The sequence below is a fragment of the Lissotriton helveticus genome, chromosome 1_1 (genome assembly GCF_964261635.1).
Source record: "Lissotriton helveticus chromosome 1_1, aLisHel1.1, whole genome shotgun sequence".
In the NCBI taxonomy this organism is placed as follows: Eukaryota; Metazoa; Chordata; class Amphibia; order Caudata; family Salamandridae; genus Lissotriton; species Lissotriton helveticus.
In genome coordinates this window covers 1,256,001,217-1,256,018,803 of record NC_136057.1, presented here as the reverse complement: position 1 = coordinate 1,256,018,803, position 17,587 = coordinate 1,256,001,217, and the positions used below count along the sequence as shown (strand labels likewise).

At 50.3% G+C, this 17,587-nt stretch overlaps 1 protein-coding gene across 2 annotated transcripts in view; it reads right to left on the bottom strand.

The window, feature by feature from the left end:
- The window catches only part of LRRK2 (leucine rich repeat kinase 2), a 2,266,429-nt gene that overhangs the window by 175,401 nt on the left and 2,073,441 nt on the right, over positions 1 to 17,587 (bottom strand). For both annotated transcript variants that reach the window (XM_078680082.1, XM_078680090.1), the window contains one exon: positions 2,306 to 2,490. In XM_078680082.1, the coding sequence (XP_078536208.1) occupies positions 2,306 to 2,490 (185 nt within the window). The remainder of the gene's footprint in view (positions 1 to 2,305; positions 2,491 to 17,587) is intronic.

Here is a 17,587-nt window from a genome sequence, read left to right as displayed (position 1 = left end):
GCTTAAACAACCTTTAACTACGAAGCAAGGAATCGTGGCGATTCCTTGCAGTGCCCGTGACTTTTAAGCTCAATGCGCATGTGCATTGAGCTTAAAAGCGGGTGCACATCAGTTCCCTCAGCCGCCGCATTCCTCCGACACCTTTTGAAGTGAAGCTTCACTTCAAAGGCCCGGCTTCTTCACACCCACATGCCGCTCTCCCCCGCTCCGCCCCCTCCCCTGCCCGCCGTGTGCATTTCTTTTCTCCGGCCTGCGTGCTTCCCACAGGGGGCCGGGCTAATTTTTCAGTCAATTCTTCACACCCACATGCCGCTCTCCCCCGCTCCGCCCCCTCCCCTGCCCGCCGTGTGCATTTCTTTTCTCCGGCCTGCGTGCTTCCCACAGGGGGCCGGGCTAATTTTTCAGTCAATTTGCAGAAGGTCTGCCTTTGTTCTGCAAGTGCATCCCTTTCGCAACCGACCATGCTTTTAACACCGAACAACTCTCCCGCAAACTCACCTTCCTCAGCTCGCTAGTACGGTCCCTCATGTTGCAGCTACCCCAGGTCAAGCGGATCCGCAGCTAATAGTGCCAGGCCTTGCCATGGGAAGCAAATCCGCCCGAGTGAAACACGCATGCGCATCGAAGGCAATGAATGCTTTTTTTCATGGCGTCCATCTTCAAACGGTATTATTGCCAGCGCAACCAACGTTTTCGTCACTACAAAAGCCCAACCGATCGACATAGAAAACAGACAAGACTTCTACTTCCCGTCTGTGTGTGCCCATCCTCGCGTGTGCGCACGCGTTTTATAATAGGCATGCGTACTATGTAATTTGTCTCAGAACAGATATTTCTAAGCTCCCCGGTGTTCTGCCGTTTTAGTGCGTATAAGTAGGTTACAATTTGTTATCGTAGATGTATTTTGAAGCTTCCTGTGGCCGCAGTTCAATTCCCATTCTTCCCTGAATACTAATTTCTTTTTTTATTATTGCGTTTCAAAAGAGGAAATATACTCTACAATACCACCATGCAAGGCGGCCTTGCACATTACTCACCCAATCTAAAATTAAAAACATCGAATTATAACAAACAAACACAATTAATATCCTTAACAATTATGATTGTACAGTCGACTTGGCAGATACTGTCTCTGCAGATATGCTGCGTCTTCATTATGCCGGATGTTTCAATTATTAGAAAAACAACTAGATGCCGACCCTACCAATATTCAACTGCTCTCATTCCGAGCGAACAAATCAGACACACGCAACGCCACTCACACACGCAACGCCACTCACACACGCAACGCCACTCACACACGCAACGCCACTCACACACGCAACGCCACTCACACACGCAACGCCACTCACACACGCAACGCCACTCACACACACAACGCCACTCACACACGCAACGCCACTCACTCAAAGCCACTCACACCCACGCAGTGCCACTTTCACCCACACTGTGCAGTGCACAATAGGCCTCGCAGTAGGAAAGTTGGAGCTATTGGTTTTGTAAATGACAAAGCCCTTTATGTTTTTAAAATGAAAACAAAAATAAAAGGCATTGTTATTTGCAATTGTAATAGCTCCAACTTTACTACTGCGAGACCTATTGGCAACGCCAGTGCTTGTTAAATATATTATCTGGGGTCCCCGCACATGGGGGGGACTATTCAATGCTTACGACTATTGATGAGGATACCATAGAACACAACTGATTTACACCGACTCTGTCTGTCAGAAAGCTATATCTTTGCCCAGGAAAGTGTGTTTTTTGTGATTCAGTTTTTAAGAAATGAATGTTCAAACTTTATAGATATTTCCAAATCGCCAAAGTACCGCAGCTCTGTCACATGAAATATAATATCTGATTGGCTGCCGTCAACATCTACAGAGATGTTTGGCAGCCATTTTAGGGCTCCGAACTCATTTCTTGTGTTGGAACAAGAAAAAAGAATAAACATATATGGGGGCAGGGTAGGAATACCCTCACTCCTTAGCCCTTTTGGGGTTGTGGGTCCTAGAGGGACCTCCCACTTGGGTCCTAAAATTAAAAAACAAAAATAGGTTTAAGATAACGTGCGGTACTGTGGCAGTAAGTTTTTTTTTAAAGTTCGCACATTACAAAACTAATTACTAAATTAATCCATCAATGAAATCAGGCCTGCAAATTTCTGAACGATGAGGAGAGAAAATAGGTTTACCTTTGCCAACATGTGGTAGAATGTTAAAACACTGCAGAATATTTTTAAGCTACATGATACCTTTTTACATGCGTAACTAAGCAGAAACAAACAGATTATTGGTGAACAACTTACGTTTGAGTACTCATGGTATCAATGTGTTTTTGAATTAGGAACTCCTGGGACAAGCATATGATCTTCGTCCCGCATCCACCCCAGACGGTGTTCCTTTCTGAAGAGTACGTTGAATCACATAACCCCACCATTGGTGTGCTCACATCTCCAACAGTTATAATCTTGAGAGGTGCTGCATCTTTACACTGTAAGATAAGATGTGTTCAGTTATTCAGCCGTTGGTGATAAACAAATCAGTTACTATTGGTAACATTCTTTATGATTGATCTCTCAGCTCCTGCAGATTCCTTATGAGATCGCTCTCCCGGCACCAAATTGGATCCAGAGTTTTTTCAGCTGTCTAAGCCTCTCCACATAGCCAGGATGCTGTGCCAAACAATGTCAGGGATGGAGGAATGAAGACTATGACAGAGATGCTGTTTCTGAATACATAAGGCAATCCCAACCAGATGCAGTAAATGGAACGAAAGACCGCTCTTTTTGCAGAAAGCAAATTGATCTCAGAAGATACTATTCTCAACATAGGAGTGGAAAGAGGATGGTAAAGTATCTGAAAAAGATATACCATCCATCAAAAAAAATCAATGCAAAGATAAGCAACTTGTTCTTTTAATGGATGGATACACATGCAGATTTCTTGTGTGAAGAACCCCCAATGCATTCTTCAAGGAAGTGGGTCAAGACTACATATTTAAAAGTACTGGAGAACAGCCCTACAGAAGGTGGATGACTCTCTCCCGTCCATGCCTAAGCAAGTATGCTTTACAAAGAATGCAAAGTGGCTGCATCACAAATATTCTGAGAAGGCATCACTCTCAATAATACTAAAGCAGCAGATGCCCCTCTCGCACACTGGGCACAGAAATTCTCACAGCATGGCTGTCAAAGCTATCCACACATAGAGACAGCCTGTTTGCACACTTTCTTACCTAAGTTACTACCTTCATAAGTAATGAACACATTGTCATCAATACAGGATGGGACAGTTCTGTGAATATAGTGGCTGATCACCCCCTTCTCAGGTCTAGTCTATGCTGCCTGCTTCTTTGCATCCTTTGAGGGATGAAGTAGAGGGAAATATAAGCTGAAGGTTTGACCGGACTGACGTGAAATTCTGAGGCATCCCTTAAAGAAAAATAGAGTTTGTCCCTCAAACTAACACTATTATTATAGAACAACCCTAAAGCGATAAGCAGAGGAGAGAGCCTGCAACTCACTAACTCTGATGGCAGAAGTTTTGGCTAACAAAAATGTTATCATCTAACCTAATAACTTTAATAAACGAAAATGAAGGGACCCCAAAGGAAGACCAGTGAGGAAAGTGAGAACCAAATTCAAATTCCAAGCTTCATTAAAGAAAGATGTGGGCTGAAATTTCTTTTACACACCCTTCCAAAACCAAGCTACATCTGGTTCAGCAGTAAAAAAACAGGTATAAATCACCACTAAATACCTGTTACTCACTGCAATTTTAGATTCTCCTACACTAAATAAACAGGAAATTGGAGAATGTACACAGTCTGGGCAAACAACAGATCAAGAGAGTTAAATCAACACTGGTTTGCAAATATTTTCCATCTGTTAGGCTGAAAAGCTCTGCTGGGTGACCATCTTTCTAAACAAGGATTTCCATCACATTCTCAGGAAGTTCATAAGAAAAAAGGTCTAGCTGTTCAGGTTCTAGGTTTTGAATCTGAGAGTCCCCAAGTGTGATAGCATTCCCTTCCTTTATGGTTAAAAACTCTGCCTATCACTAATGGGATGAGCCGCCATCTTTAAAATGATGGTGCTACTACGCCTCATATACGTCATTCAAATCACCCCATATAAGATACCCAAAGAGTTCTTCCATAAGATAAACTCAGAAGTGAGACAACTGATGTGAGACGGTGGGAGCCCCAGGATCGCGCTGCACAAGTTACAGTGAGGACTGTACAAAGGAGGGCTAGCTGTTACGGATATATGCAAGTACTACTGGGCTACACAACTTGTCACGCTTAATGACTGAGTCTTGGCGTGGATCGGGGAGCCGGCATACCAAGTAGACCACGGGTTGATTGGACAAAGAGGTTACCTGGAAGCACTGTCCAGTAAGACAACAGCAGGAAGACTTCCGAAACATACACAAACTACTGTAGAACTATGGAGGGAGGTGACCAAATCCCTGGGCTGGGAAGTCAAACTAACGGAGCGTACTCCCCTCTGGGATAGTGATCTCCTGAGAGAAGTGCGTGCACTACAGGGATTCCAGCATGGGCAATCCTGGGTATTAAGCTCCTAGGGGACATATGGAAGGGCCGAAAGATGGTGAACTTCCAGAGCATGCATGTAGACTACCAAATGCCTGACACAGAGCAATTCCGTTACATACAACTGAAACATGATCTAAAAACACATGTAAAATGGGTGAATATATACCCGAATACACACCACTAGAAGACAGAGTGCTAGTGGATCCAATAGTGAACAAGACCACTACCTTATATATAAAAAGATTATGAATAACACCTCAGACCCACTGGTAGCCCTGAAAGAGAAATCGGAGGCAGATCCTGGAAGAGGATGACTGGTTGGAAGTCATAAAAAGTCTCAAAGAGGTAGCTATAAGAGCACGGTTCCGGTTGATACAACTCTGAATTATACATCGATCCTATAGAACCAGATTGAGACTCTACCGAATAGGCAGATGTGACTCAACTAATTGTATGAGGGGATGTGGGTGAGTGGGTACCTTTTGTCATACACTATGGAGTTGTCCAAGGCTAAAGAGATATTGGATTGTAGAGTGATCACAAAAGTGATGACGAAGGTACTGGGACAGGCAGTTCCGTTAAAAGCCCGATGGCTTATACTATTTGTTACGGGAGATACCACATGGTCAAAATATAGTAAACTGTGGCTAATGTTAGCAGACATAATAGCCAAAAGAAACATAGCCAGGGCCTCTGGGAAAGCACAGCCCCCTACAATGACGGATTGGGTGAAATACCTGGATTGGTGCTGTGCACCCGAGAAGGTGATCTACCAAATGGATGTTCCGGGAAATGGGACAAAGTCTAGAAAAAATGGGTGTGGAGTACAGAGGGCCCGAAATTCGGAGTAGTGAATGGACTGTTGTAAGACAATGGGAAGAGACATCAAAAGACATAACTCAATGAACGATGGGCCTACCACCTGAGTGTAAAGCCTATTGGTAAATAAGAGATCAACACACTGTTAACAATGTATAAGAGATGATGGAGACCTATGTTTGTGATGTTCTGCTATTCATCAGTATGCTTAATAAAAAGAATTATTTAAAAAAACTCCCCAAATGGAAGCTGAAAAGAAGGGACCTGACTGAGATGTAGCAGAGATGGATTGAATGGCCCCCATACTAGATCTGCTGCAATAAGTAGACTATGAGCCTTCTTAGGGTGAACCATATTCAGGCCCCCTGGAATAAGAGGATAAAGTAGAAAGACCTAATACGCTTCGTGTCCCCAGTGCAACATGAGTTTGTCGCTTAGAGATCCTCTCCAGGAAAATTCCAGTGAGTGAAAACTGTAACATTTAATGTTCTGCCTCATGGTGAACTGATCTATGTACAGACTGTCCCAAAAGAGAAACAGGTCATCCATTTCCTCTTACTTGCCGTTCATAGTTTTGATAGATGGAGGACATCCTGCTGAAGACGTCCACCATCAGTATCTTCTTTCCTCCCAGATGAGCAACTGACAAACCAATGTTTCTATTTACAGCCCCGTATCAAATCTAAAATGCTACTCTGCACAACTGAACGGAACTTACACTGTTCTGCTTTTCAAGGCAAAACATCACATATCTGAGTATTTTGCACATTAGGAAAGCAAGCCTTGAAAGGTAGCCTGATAGTTCCGAAGAACACGTTACTTACCTTCGGTAACAATATATCTGTAAGAAACATTAGTTAGTGACAGATTCCTTACCTTAGAATTACCCCCAGGCGTCAGACTGGACCCGGAAAGTTTTTGTTAGCAGTACCCCTGCACGTTGGTAGGCTTCCTCGTGTGGCTCCGCGTACGTCGTTGGTGTTGTAGTCGCCGAGATGATGTTGTTGTAGCTATTTAGACGTGCCCACGCGCGCTGTCAGTTCTGTACACGACTTTGTGCCAGGAACGCACAGAAAGTCGTGTACAGAACTACAATGCACCAGTGTTCAGTTCGTGTACAGAACTGAACACTGGTGCATTGAAACTAGGGCCCTTAAAGGGATGGACTTAACCCTAGAAATCAGTTCGCAGAACGGGAACAATGGGTGGGGCGGTAAGGAATCTATCACTAACTAAAGCTTCTTACAGATCTATTGCCAAGATCACACCAGAAAGTCCCTGAGAACAGAACGGCCAAAGAAGCCATCTCTCCGGACTTGACTGTCAAGGCAATAATGCTTAGAAAAAGTGTGCAGCGAAGCCCACGTGGCTAGCTGACGTACGAATTACTTACCTTCGGTAACGGTGTATCTGGTAGAGACGGATCTAGCTGCAGATTCCTTCACGTAGAATCATCCCCAGGCGTGAGACTGGATCCCAAAAACTTTTTGCCACAGCATCCCTGCCCTGGGGGCCGGACGACAACACACGACTCTGCTCAGGCGTCGTCCGCGGACGTGACGTCAGTGAGGTCACATAAGACCCGCACCAGCGCGCCTACGTCAGTTTTCTTCGGAGAACTTTTCCGCACCACAACGCGGAACCACCAGGCAAAAAACTGTGGAAGCATGGGAACAGTGTGCAAAAACCAGAAAATTGTGGAAAGAAACGGTTACTAACACCACCACCACAGTAGTGTCATACCGCAGAACCCAAGGCAGGGAAAGAAGAAGTAGAAGCAGAGCCCTGCGCCACCACCCTGCCAGCACATAGACAACCTCCCACCTCTGTGCCCCAGAGGCAAGGAACATGCGCAAGGACATGGTACAAGTAGGAAACCCACCACCCCTAAACTGAGTAAGGAAGGGGACCAGTCCCAACACAGACAGGGACAACAAACATCCAAGCCACCCCAACATAAGGGCAACCACCCACAAGGGACAAGGGCAGAACATGACCAGAAGACCCTTAATCAGCAATGGAAGGAATAGAGGGAAGGACAGGGATAGAAAGCAATCCCCCCAAGCCCCGGAGTAGCCAGAGCAGCAGGGCACCAGAGCACCGGAACCCCATCCTCTAAAGAACCAAGGAGGAATGAACCGCCCTCAGACGGACACAGGAGACACAGCCCCCCACCGGGAGGCGAGTGCGAAGACCAACCCAAGGGTCTTCGCAGAATAGGGGAGGAAGGGTGGGCCGTGAAGGAATCTGCAACTAGAATCGTCTATGCCAGATAAACCGTTACCGAAGGTAAGTAACTCGTACATCTGATAGAGACTGCTAGCCGCAGATTCCTTCACGGCGAATAGATACCCTAGCAATACCTCCAGGGAAGGAGGGTCTGTGAAAGTACCCCACCAGCCAATACAGAACAGAGGGCCCCACAGGGGACCAGATCTATGGACCAGGTAGAACCTCGTCCCTGCCAGGCAAGGGGAACCCCCACAAGCATAACACACTGACGCCAAGAGGATGTAGGAGGGAAAAGAAGAAGAAGAAGGCTGAAGAGGCCTGTACCCTCACAGCAGAGGAAATAAGGCCAAGGTCGGAGAGGCCGAAGCACACACCTCTCCACAAGGCAACCCAGCTGCCGCCCCATGCCAAGACAGGAAGAGCGGAAGACGAAGCCTAGAGGACCCAAGGAAACGAGGGACAAGAAGGCAAACCCACTCCAGATTGAGAGCAACCTGCCAGCCAGGACAGCACCGGTAGTCAAAAGCCACCAGAAGCAAGAATAGCCAGAGGTCCCAGGAAGGCCGGGTAGGCAGCGCCCGGCAAGGAAGAACACAGGGTCATCCCAGACCTCAGGGCAGGAGCAGGGAGAGGAGAAGATGCCCGGGCACACCACCATGAGTGGCCGCGCACACGAGCTAAGGAAGCAAAAGCAACCTACATAAACGCCATGGAGAACAGGCACCCAAAGGTGACCCTAATCCCCCAGCAGAGCGCAAGCCATATGAAAGCTACTACTACCCCACATAGGGTACGTTAAGTCCAAAGAGATGGGAACCCTCTTTGGAAGAACTTCTGCAGCAGAGGAACAAACAGGGGGAAAAAAAAGGCTTGACAAGCAGCCCAACCAAGCAGAAGGCCTAATCTCAGGGCCAAGTGGGCTCCACAATTCCAAAACACACACATAATCAACAAAAGGGCCGTCCAGCAGCCAACAATGCCAAAGTTCTAAGTGAAGGACGCAATGGCCAGAAAACACCCTCCACAGCTATAACAACTGGCCTGAGTTGGCCCAGAATCAACCCAACTCAGGAGTCACTGAGGAGGGGACGGAGGAGGATGAGGCTAAGGCGGAGGAGGAGGACAGAGCCCTGCCAAGAGCCTCTGGATGGCGCAATCGGCAGGGGCATGGAACAACAGGCTGCCGTCAAACGGAAGTTCAATGAGTTGCACCCTAATATTCTCAGGGAATACTCCATCCTGAAGCCAAGCATGGCGACAGAGAGCGACCGAGGAAGCCATGGCCCGGCCCAGCACCTCTGAGATGTCCAGAGCGGAGCAGAGAATAAACGCTGCAAGCACCCGGCCATCCAACGCATGAGGCCTCAAGTCCACTTGACCTTCTGGGACGCTGTGGATCCCAGAGACTCAGCCAAGTACCACAAACGGGAGGAGGCCCGAGCCAGCACACACAAGGTGTTCAGGGCCCGCAGGGAAGCGCTGGTCGAGGCGAAAACGTTGCGCGCACAAGAGTCCAGCAAGCGGGCCTTTTGGGTAGGCGGAGTCAAGAGCGGTGGCAGGGACGGAACAGTAGTCCGCAAAAGAGGACTGGAGGCAGAGGGTTAGAGGGAAAGGCACGCCGGGTCACACGGCGCCGGGAGATGCCGGTGCAGAAGATGTTGAGGCACCGGGTCCCCTGAGGCATGACGCCTGCAAGCCCCCGTCAAGGAAGAAAGGAGTGAACCTTCAAAGTGAAGTAGATTTCTATCCCACCAGAGCCGTGGTGGAGGACCGCCTAAAGAAGGTCTGCCTGAAAGCGAGCCACCGGGTCACCCATATGCAGGATGCCCACAGCTGTGGACACCGCGTGAGCGAAGGCTGCTCCCGCCTCCGTAGGGCTCCGCGGCGAGTAAAGCAGCTCCTCTGTGGGCAACGGCTGCAAACTAAGGTGACCGTCCCCGAGGCCAAGCGGGACGGGCAAGGGCCAGACCTGGAATCAGTAGGAGCCGAAGAATGAGGGACTGGCCGCTCTTCCGATGAACACCTCTGCCTCATGAATGGCGGGGAGCCGCCCTTCAACGCGGGTGAAAAAGACACCACACGGCGACCAGTTTCTGGGGAGGAGGACACCAATATACAGCCTGCCTCCGGAGAAGAAGGAGGGTCTGAAGACGAATCCACAGTACGACCCCTGCGCGGAGCCGTAGAGTCCGCTGCCTGAGGCAAGTTGTCAACACCATCCGGCGTCGCCAGACAAGGTTCCTCCAAGTCACCCCGCACCGGAGACCGGAGCAGGGCTGGAGTTGAACCGGCCCGTGGCAGCGCTGGAGCGGCGCCGAACTGACCTCTACCAAGGTAGCCACCCGCATGGGGGAACAAGACAGGCCTGTGGAGTGACGCAAAGACCTCCGCCAGCCACGGCCCAGAATGAGGCGAAGATCGCTCGGCAACCAATGAGGCGGTGCCAGGGACGATTCCACCTCCGACTCGCATGACTCATGTGACATCGGAGAAGGACGAGGGCGACGACCACAGCCAAACCTGAAGCCGTCCGCCGAAGTAGACCGAGGGGAGGACGTCAACCTGGAGAGATGCGCCGAGAGAAGTTTCATGCAGCGCTCTCGCCGCGACTTTGGCTTCAACTGTTGACAGGCCTCGCAGTCAGTGGTGCCGTGATCCTCCCCCAAACACCACATACAAATAAGGTGCGTGTCCGTCGCCAACATAAGACGCCCACAAAACGTACAAGTTTTGAAGCCTGAAGGCATTCGCACACTGTTCACCAAAAGTAATGGAGAAAAAAAGGGGCCCGAAACAGGCCCGTAGCAAGGACCGGATCCGCGTTGCACGTGGAAAAGGAATAACTGGCGTAGGCGTGCTGGGGCGGGTCTTATGTGACCTCGCTGACGTTACGTGGGCGGACGACGCCTGGGCGGAGTCACGTGATGTCGTCCCGCCCCCGGCACGCAGGGATGCTGTGGCAAAAAGTTCTCCAGATCCAGTCTCATGCGTGGGGATGATTCTACGTGAAGGAATCTGCGGCTAGTAGTCTCTATCAGATAGATGTCTTGCAGGGGGACGCCACATCCCAATGCAGTAGTAGCTGCTGTCATTTTTGGCCAGAGAATAACAGGTCTTGACACACAAGAAATAGTCCTCTAGTGTACATCCCGGCCTTTCTTGGCTCCTATGTAGCCAACAAAGAGCTGGTCTTCCACCCGGAACTTTTGTGTGCGATTCAGGTAGAATGAGAGCACACGTTTTGGGTCCAGATGGTGGAGCCTCTTTTCTTCTATGGAAGGGTGCGGAGGTGGAAAGAAAGTGGGCAAGGTAATAGTTTGCTCAATGTGAAAGGCAGTGACAACCTTCAGCAAGAAGGAAGAATGAGTGCGAACCACAACGTTATCCTGATGAACCGACAGAAAGGGAGGCTTACAAGAAAGAGCCTGGAGCTCACTCACGCGCCTAGAGGAGGTGATGGAAACCAGGAAAGCAGTCTTCAAAGTCAATAAACAAAGAGGACAGTAATGAAGTGGCTCAAAAGGAGTGCACATCAAATAAGTAAGAATTAGATTCAAGTCCCACTGCGGCATAACAAACAGAATAGGAGGGAAAAGGTGTGTAGTGCCTTTGAGAAATCTATTTACAACAGGGGACTTGAAAAGAGAGAGCTGATCAGGGAGCCTGAGAAAGGCTGAAATCGCAGAAAAGTAGCCTTCAATAGTGCCCGGAGCAGAGCCCTGCTGAGCCAGAGAAAGAAGGAACAAAGGGACTTGTGAAAGAGGGGCAGAAAGGGGATACACATTCTTTGCTGTGCACCATGCCACAAACGTGTTCCAGGCGTATACCGATTTAGTGGAGGGACGCCTGGCTGCCAGAATGATATCACGGACTTCAGGAGGCAAGTCAAAAGGAATCAACTGGCACCGCTCAATCTCCACGCATGTAGGTGGAGGCTGGACAGGTTCGGGTGGAGGACCGTCCCCTGCTGCTGCAACAGAAGATCGTCCTGAAGAGGCAGTCGGATCGGGGGATCCATGCTCATACTGAGTAGCTCGGGATACCAAACTCTTCGAGCCCAGTCCGGAACCACAAGAATAACTTGGGCCAGGTCGAACCTGATCTTCTCCAGCACTCTGGGTAGAAGTGGTATAGGCGGATGGCGTCCAATAGACCGCAGCTCCACTCATGACGCAGCGATGCCGAGCGAGTACCGCCTTGGAAATTCCAACGGGCAGAAGAGATGACATTGCGCTTTCTCTTCGGTTGCAAATAGATCTAACCAAAGCTCTCCCCACTGTTGAAAGAGACCTTGCGCCACCTCCGAGTGCAGACACCATTCGTGATCCATCATGCACCTGCGGCTGAGTTCATCTGCCCTGGCGTTCAAAGAACCTGCCAAGAGTTGAACCGTCAAGGAAATGTCTTGACGTTCCAGCCATGTCCAGAGATTCAGAGCCTCCTGATATAGGGTCCACGACCCAACCCCGCCTTGCTTGTTGAAATACCACATGGCAGTGGTATTGTCCGTGAACACCTGCACTACTCTCCCCTTGACAGAGGGAAGGAATGCCTTCAGTGCAAGTAGGATCACCTGGAACTCCAGAAAGTTGATATGGAGCCTGTACTCCGCCAGAGACCAGAGGCCTCTGATCTCCGCCTCTCCCATATGACTGCCCCATCCCAGGAGGGATGCATTTGTCACCACTGTGTGCTACGGTTGGGGGAGGGAGAGGGCTCTGCCGCTGACCCAGTGTTGGTTTGTGAGCCACCACTGCAACTGCTGTGCAGTGCCCTCTGAGATCTGGACATGCTTGGACAGGTCCTCTTGATGCTGTGCCCACTGGAAGTTCAGGTCCCACTGCAGAGCACGCATATGCCATCTGGCATGATTGGTCAGCCGGATGCAGGATGCAGGAGGCCATGCCGAAACCCAGGACAAGGGAATAAAAATTGGAATCATAGCCCGAATGTCCCGGACTCGCTGTTCGGGAGGATAAACCCGAAACTGCGGCGTGTCCAGAACCGCTCCGATAAAGAGGAGCCTCTGAGAGGGAACCAGGTGCGACTTCGCCACGTTGATGGAGAACCCCAGCAAATGCAGGAGATCGGCCGTAGTCTGGAGATGGGAGATGACTGCCGGGGGAGCCCGCCTTTAACAGCCAGTCATCGAGATAGGGGAAGATCGAAACACCTGATCTGCGCAGATAATCTGCGACCATCGCCATTACTTTCGTGAACACCCGAGGGGCGCTGGTAAGGTCAAAAGGGAGCATGGTGAACTGAGAGTGCTTGTGGCCTACCGTGAACCGCAGGTAACGCCGGTGGGCCGGCAGGACAGGGATATGAAAATAGGCATCCTGCAACGCTACCATCCAGTCTTGCGGGTCTAGGGCAGACAAGACCTGAGCAAGCATGAGCATCTTGAACTTCTCCTTCCGGAGAAAGCGCTTGATATTCTGAAGGTCTAAGATAGGACGCAGGCCCTTGCCCCTCTTTGGAACCAGGAAGTAGTGGGAGTAAAAAACACAACCTACTTCTGGCGTTGAAACGCGCTTGATGGCCCCCTTGGCCAAGAGGGCCTCAACTTCATGTTGGAGAAGTACCAAGTGATCCCCCGACATGCAATGGTACTGAGGTGGCATGGCTGGAGGGGTAGTCTCGAAGGGGAGGGAGTAGCCCCTTCAGACTATCTGCAAAACCCACCTGTCCGGGGTAATTGTGCACCAGTGGGGGAAGTCATGGCGAATCCTGCCACCCACTGGCGTTTGGTGGGCCTGAAACACCGGACTAGGAAGGTTTGGATGCAGTGGCGGCAGGGAAGGTGGTGGACTGAACCGCCCGCTGGCCCTATGACCCACCTCTGCGGGTCCCACATCCGCGGCCACGCTGAGACTGTTGCTGCGCAGGCCTGTGGCTCTAAAACTAATGTGTTTGGGCGTCCATTCCTTGGCCACGAAAGGAGCGAAAAGCAGAAACGGAAGGAGTGCGTGTGGCCGACAGGCCCAAGGACTTGGCCGTAGCCCGTGAGTCCTTAAAAAGCTCCAATGCACTGTCTGAGTTGTCACCAAAAAGGCGAGTGTCATCAAAGGGCATGTCCCTCATAGTGTTCTGTACAACCCCGGAAAAGCCTGTTGCCCTCAGCCAGACGTGGCAGTGTAGCGCCACTGTCGTGGAAATCACCCTGCCCAGTGAGTCGGTGGTGTCAAGACCACAACGAATTGTGAACTTGGCTGCGTCTCTCCCCTGAGCACTAGCTTGGGAGAGCACCGTCCGGGCCTCCTCCTGACACTGAGGCAGTACCTGCGCAACCGTGTCCCACACAGAATGGGAATAATGGCCCAAGAGGCACGCAGTGTTCACAGACCGCAGCCCTGAACTGGCAGAAGTGAAAATTTTCTTCCCAAACTGTTCCAGTTTCTTGGATTCCCTGGAGGTGCGGAAGGGGACGCAAAGGCTTGGACAACCAAGCTCTCAGGGGTTGGGTGTTGGGAGTGGAAAATGGGGTCACCCGGGCCGAGCGATAGTGTCGGGCCACATTCTTATCCACAGGAGCCCCTGTGTTTGGCCTGGACCATGTGCCCAAGAGAACATAGGAAAATGCGTCATTAAACGGCAGCAGCGGCTCCGTATAGGAAGGCGCTGGCTGGAGCACTTCTGTCAGGAGGTTAGTCCTGACGGCCACTGTGTGTAGCTCGAGGTGGAGAGCCTTGGCTGCTCGACGCAACACCACAGAATACGTACCACGGTAGAAGGAGACAGTGCGCCAGGTTCTGGAGTAAACTCCAAGTCACCTGCATGCTCCACATCCTCTTCCCAGTCCGGGTCCAACTCGTACTGGGCTGCAAGAGGGTCCTCAGACCCCTACCAGTCCTCCCCATCCTTTCCAACCTGCCCGGCAGCCGGAAAAGAGGGAGGTGGATGGAGAAAGGGATAGAAATTCCTTAAAGGTATCAGAATCGGCGTCGATTGACACTGGTCCGTCTCTACGTTGGGGTGGAAGCTGGGGACGGCGTTGGCCGGAGAGCCGGATGGCGGCGGTGCCGTCAACATCAATGTTGGTGGAGGTCGAACAAAGCCAACCGACATCGGCTGGGATCCATGCATGGATCCATGGGGGTCCCTCGGCATAGAGACCGGAGTCGTCTATGACGTCGGGCCGGAGCCGACGATGCAGAAGAGCGAGGACCCCCAGTCAGACCTGTGGGGTCCGAAGGCATGCCAACGGGGCCCGACGGCCCAAAGACTTTTGCTATGGTTGACAGGAATACCTACAACTGGGCCAGAGTCGCCAATGGACGCGGAAGGGCGGGTAGGCCATCGGCAACTGCCAGGGCTCCGCTGGAGCCGCGGGGGTGGTACCACCTGCACCCTCAGCCGTGTCGCGCAACAGGGTAGGGGAAGGCAAAGAGCAAAAATGTTTCTTCGACTTCTTGTGGTTCGCCTTACCTGACTCCAAGTGCGAATACTTCGTCGTCCGATGGTGATGGCGGCTCCGCGACTGGGACCTTGAAAAGTGTGGAGCCGACTTCCAGGCCTCCAGCAACTTTCGGGACCGCTCCCGCAAAGTTTTCTGAGCCATGGCCCGGCATTCGGGGCACGACTTCGAGTCGTGGTTGTGCCCCAGGCAATAGAGACACTGACGGTGCAGGTCCATCACCGACATCGTGCGGGGACAAGCCACGCAAGACTTAAAACCAGGAATCCCTATACACCACGAGTCGAAGGCTTAAAAAAAACCAGACAAAAGCCCCAAAAATAACTCAGTTCAAAAGTGACAGGGGGTACCGCTCTCTCCGGATCAGCGCTTGCTGGCACGGAAACAGAAAGGCTGGCGTGTCTAAGTAGCTCCAACAATGTCATCTCGGTGACTATGTATCCAAAGACGTATGCGGAGCCACACGATGATGCCACCCGACGCGCAGGGGTACTGCTGACGAAAACTTTCCTGACGCCTGGGGGTAATTCTAAGGTAAGGAATCTATCACAAACATGTTTCTTTCAGATTTCCAACATTTTAGATTTCAATCTAGACCAATAACTATTTATTGCCAAGTCCTGCTGAGGAGCACCCTAAAGCAGGAGGGATGCCTCAATAAACTTTAAAACCTGAGGGGAGGTGGCCTAAAATCAAAGCCTGCCATTGTTTTCATCAACTGTGTCCAATGTAGGGACTAGATGAAGTACAGAGGATTCACAATTATATATTTCAGATTGCTGTTATGCTGACATTTTTGTTCTCTTAATGCACCTCATTTTCCGGTCCATATTTCGATCACGATTCCAGCCAGCTGTAGGGAAAAGCCCCCTCCCCTGCTGTGGAAGCGACCTTGGAATAAACTGGACAATGTCAAGTTTGAAGATAGACTCAAAACCTCCCGTCCAGTTTGGGCTAGCAAGATGGAGGAGGCCGACGTAGCCTACAGGGAGTGGATAAAAAACTCACTCTATTACTTCCTTCCGATGAACCGGTCAAGACCTAAGCGTGTGCAGTCCCATCCGTGGCGCTAGTAATAAAAAAAAAGCAATGTAAGCTACTGGAACGCCTCTGGAGGCGATCATATGATCACCTGGCTAAAATCAATTTTAGAACAGCTACAAAAGCATACCATAAACTTATAAAAAACCTCTAAAGCCAAGTATTATACTGACCTTATCAATTCCAGTACCAATCGCCCCAAAACCATTTTCTCTTTAGTAAAAGACCTGACCAAGGCCCGGGAAGGTTCAAGCAACCTGATAGTGTCTGACCCACAATGTGAAGAGCTAGCCTGTTTCTTCATTGACAAAGTCAAAGGGATCTACACCTCCTTGGAGGCCCATGTGAATTCTATTTTGAACACTTACTTGGATTCCAATGGAATTTTAGATGAGTCTCAAAACGGATTCCGTGCTAAACACAGCACGGAGTCTGCTCTATTGGCATTCACGGAACATCTGAGGGAGGCGCAGGACCAAGGTGAAACATCTGCCCTGGTTCTGCTGGATTTGAGTGCGGCCTTTGACACGGTCTCCCACAGGATCTTGCTTGAGAGACTGTCGGAGATCGGAGTCAGGGAGAGCGCCCTGGACTGGTTTGCGTCATTTCTATCTGACTGTTCCTTCCAGGTACACGCCCCGCCGTACTCATCCAGCAGGCACCCCCTGGAATGTGGGGTCCCGCAGGGCTCTGCGCTTAGCCCCACATTGTTTAATGTGTATGTCCGCACCCTGGCCATGTTGGCTCGGGAACGTAAAATTAAATTAATATCATATGCGGACGATACACAACTTATTTTCACCTTCTCCAAAAACACAGAGGCTGACCAAAATAAATTCCAGATATATATTCTGGCTATATCAAACTGGCTGTCGCAGAACTATCTCCAGTTAAATTCATCTAAAACTGAGATACTTCTCATAGGCAAGGAAACACAGAAATGGGACAAACACTGGTGGCCCCCCACACTAGGACTTCCCCCTACCCCTAAGGAGACTGTTAAAAATCTGGGCGTGATGTTGGACAATTCACTCTCGCTGGAAATCCATGCCAAGAGAGTGGCTGGTACCTGTTATGATCGCCTACGCTCTCTTAAGCCTATTCTTGGTTTTTTTGAGCCGCACACTCGTCAGATTATAGTGCAGGCTCTAGTCTTATCCCACCTAGACTATTGCAATGCTCTTATGCTTGGGTCTAACCTGACAGTGATAAATAGGCTACAAAGAGCCCAGAATGCTGCTTCCCGTATCCTGTGTGCACTACCAAAGACCTGCCATACCTCGCCTATTCTTCGCCGGTTGCACTGGTTGCCGATCAAACAACGCATCCAGTTTAAAACTCTATGTTTATCTCACAAAATTCTGTATGGTGTTGGCCCCCAGATCTTGCAAGAACTCTGCTCCCTCTATGCCCCCACGCGTGCCCTCCGTTCGACGGATTTATTTCTTGCCCGTACAATTAAGATCCGGAGGAGTAGAGCTGGTGGCCGCTCCTTCAGGTATCTGGCCCCGAAGCTTTGGA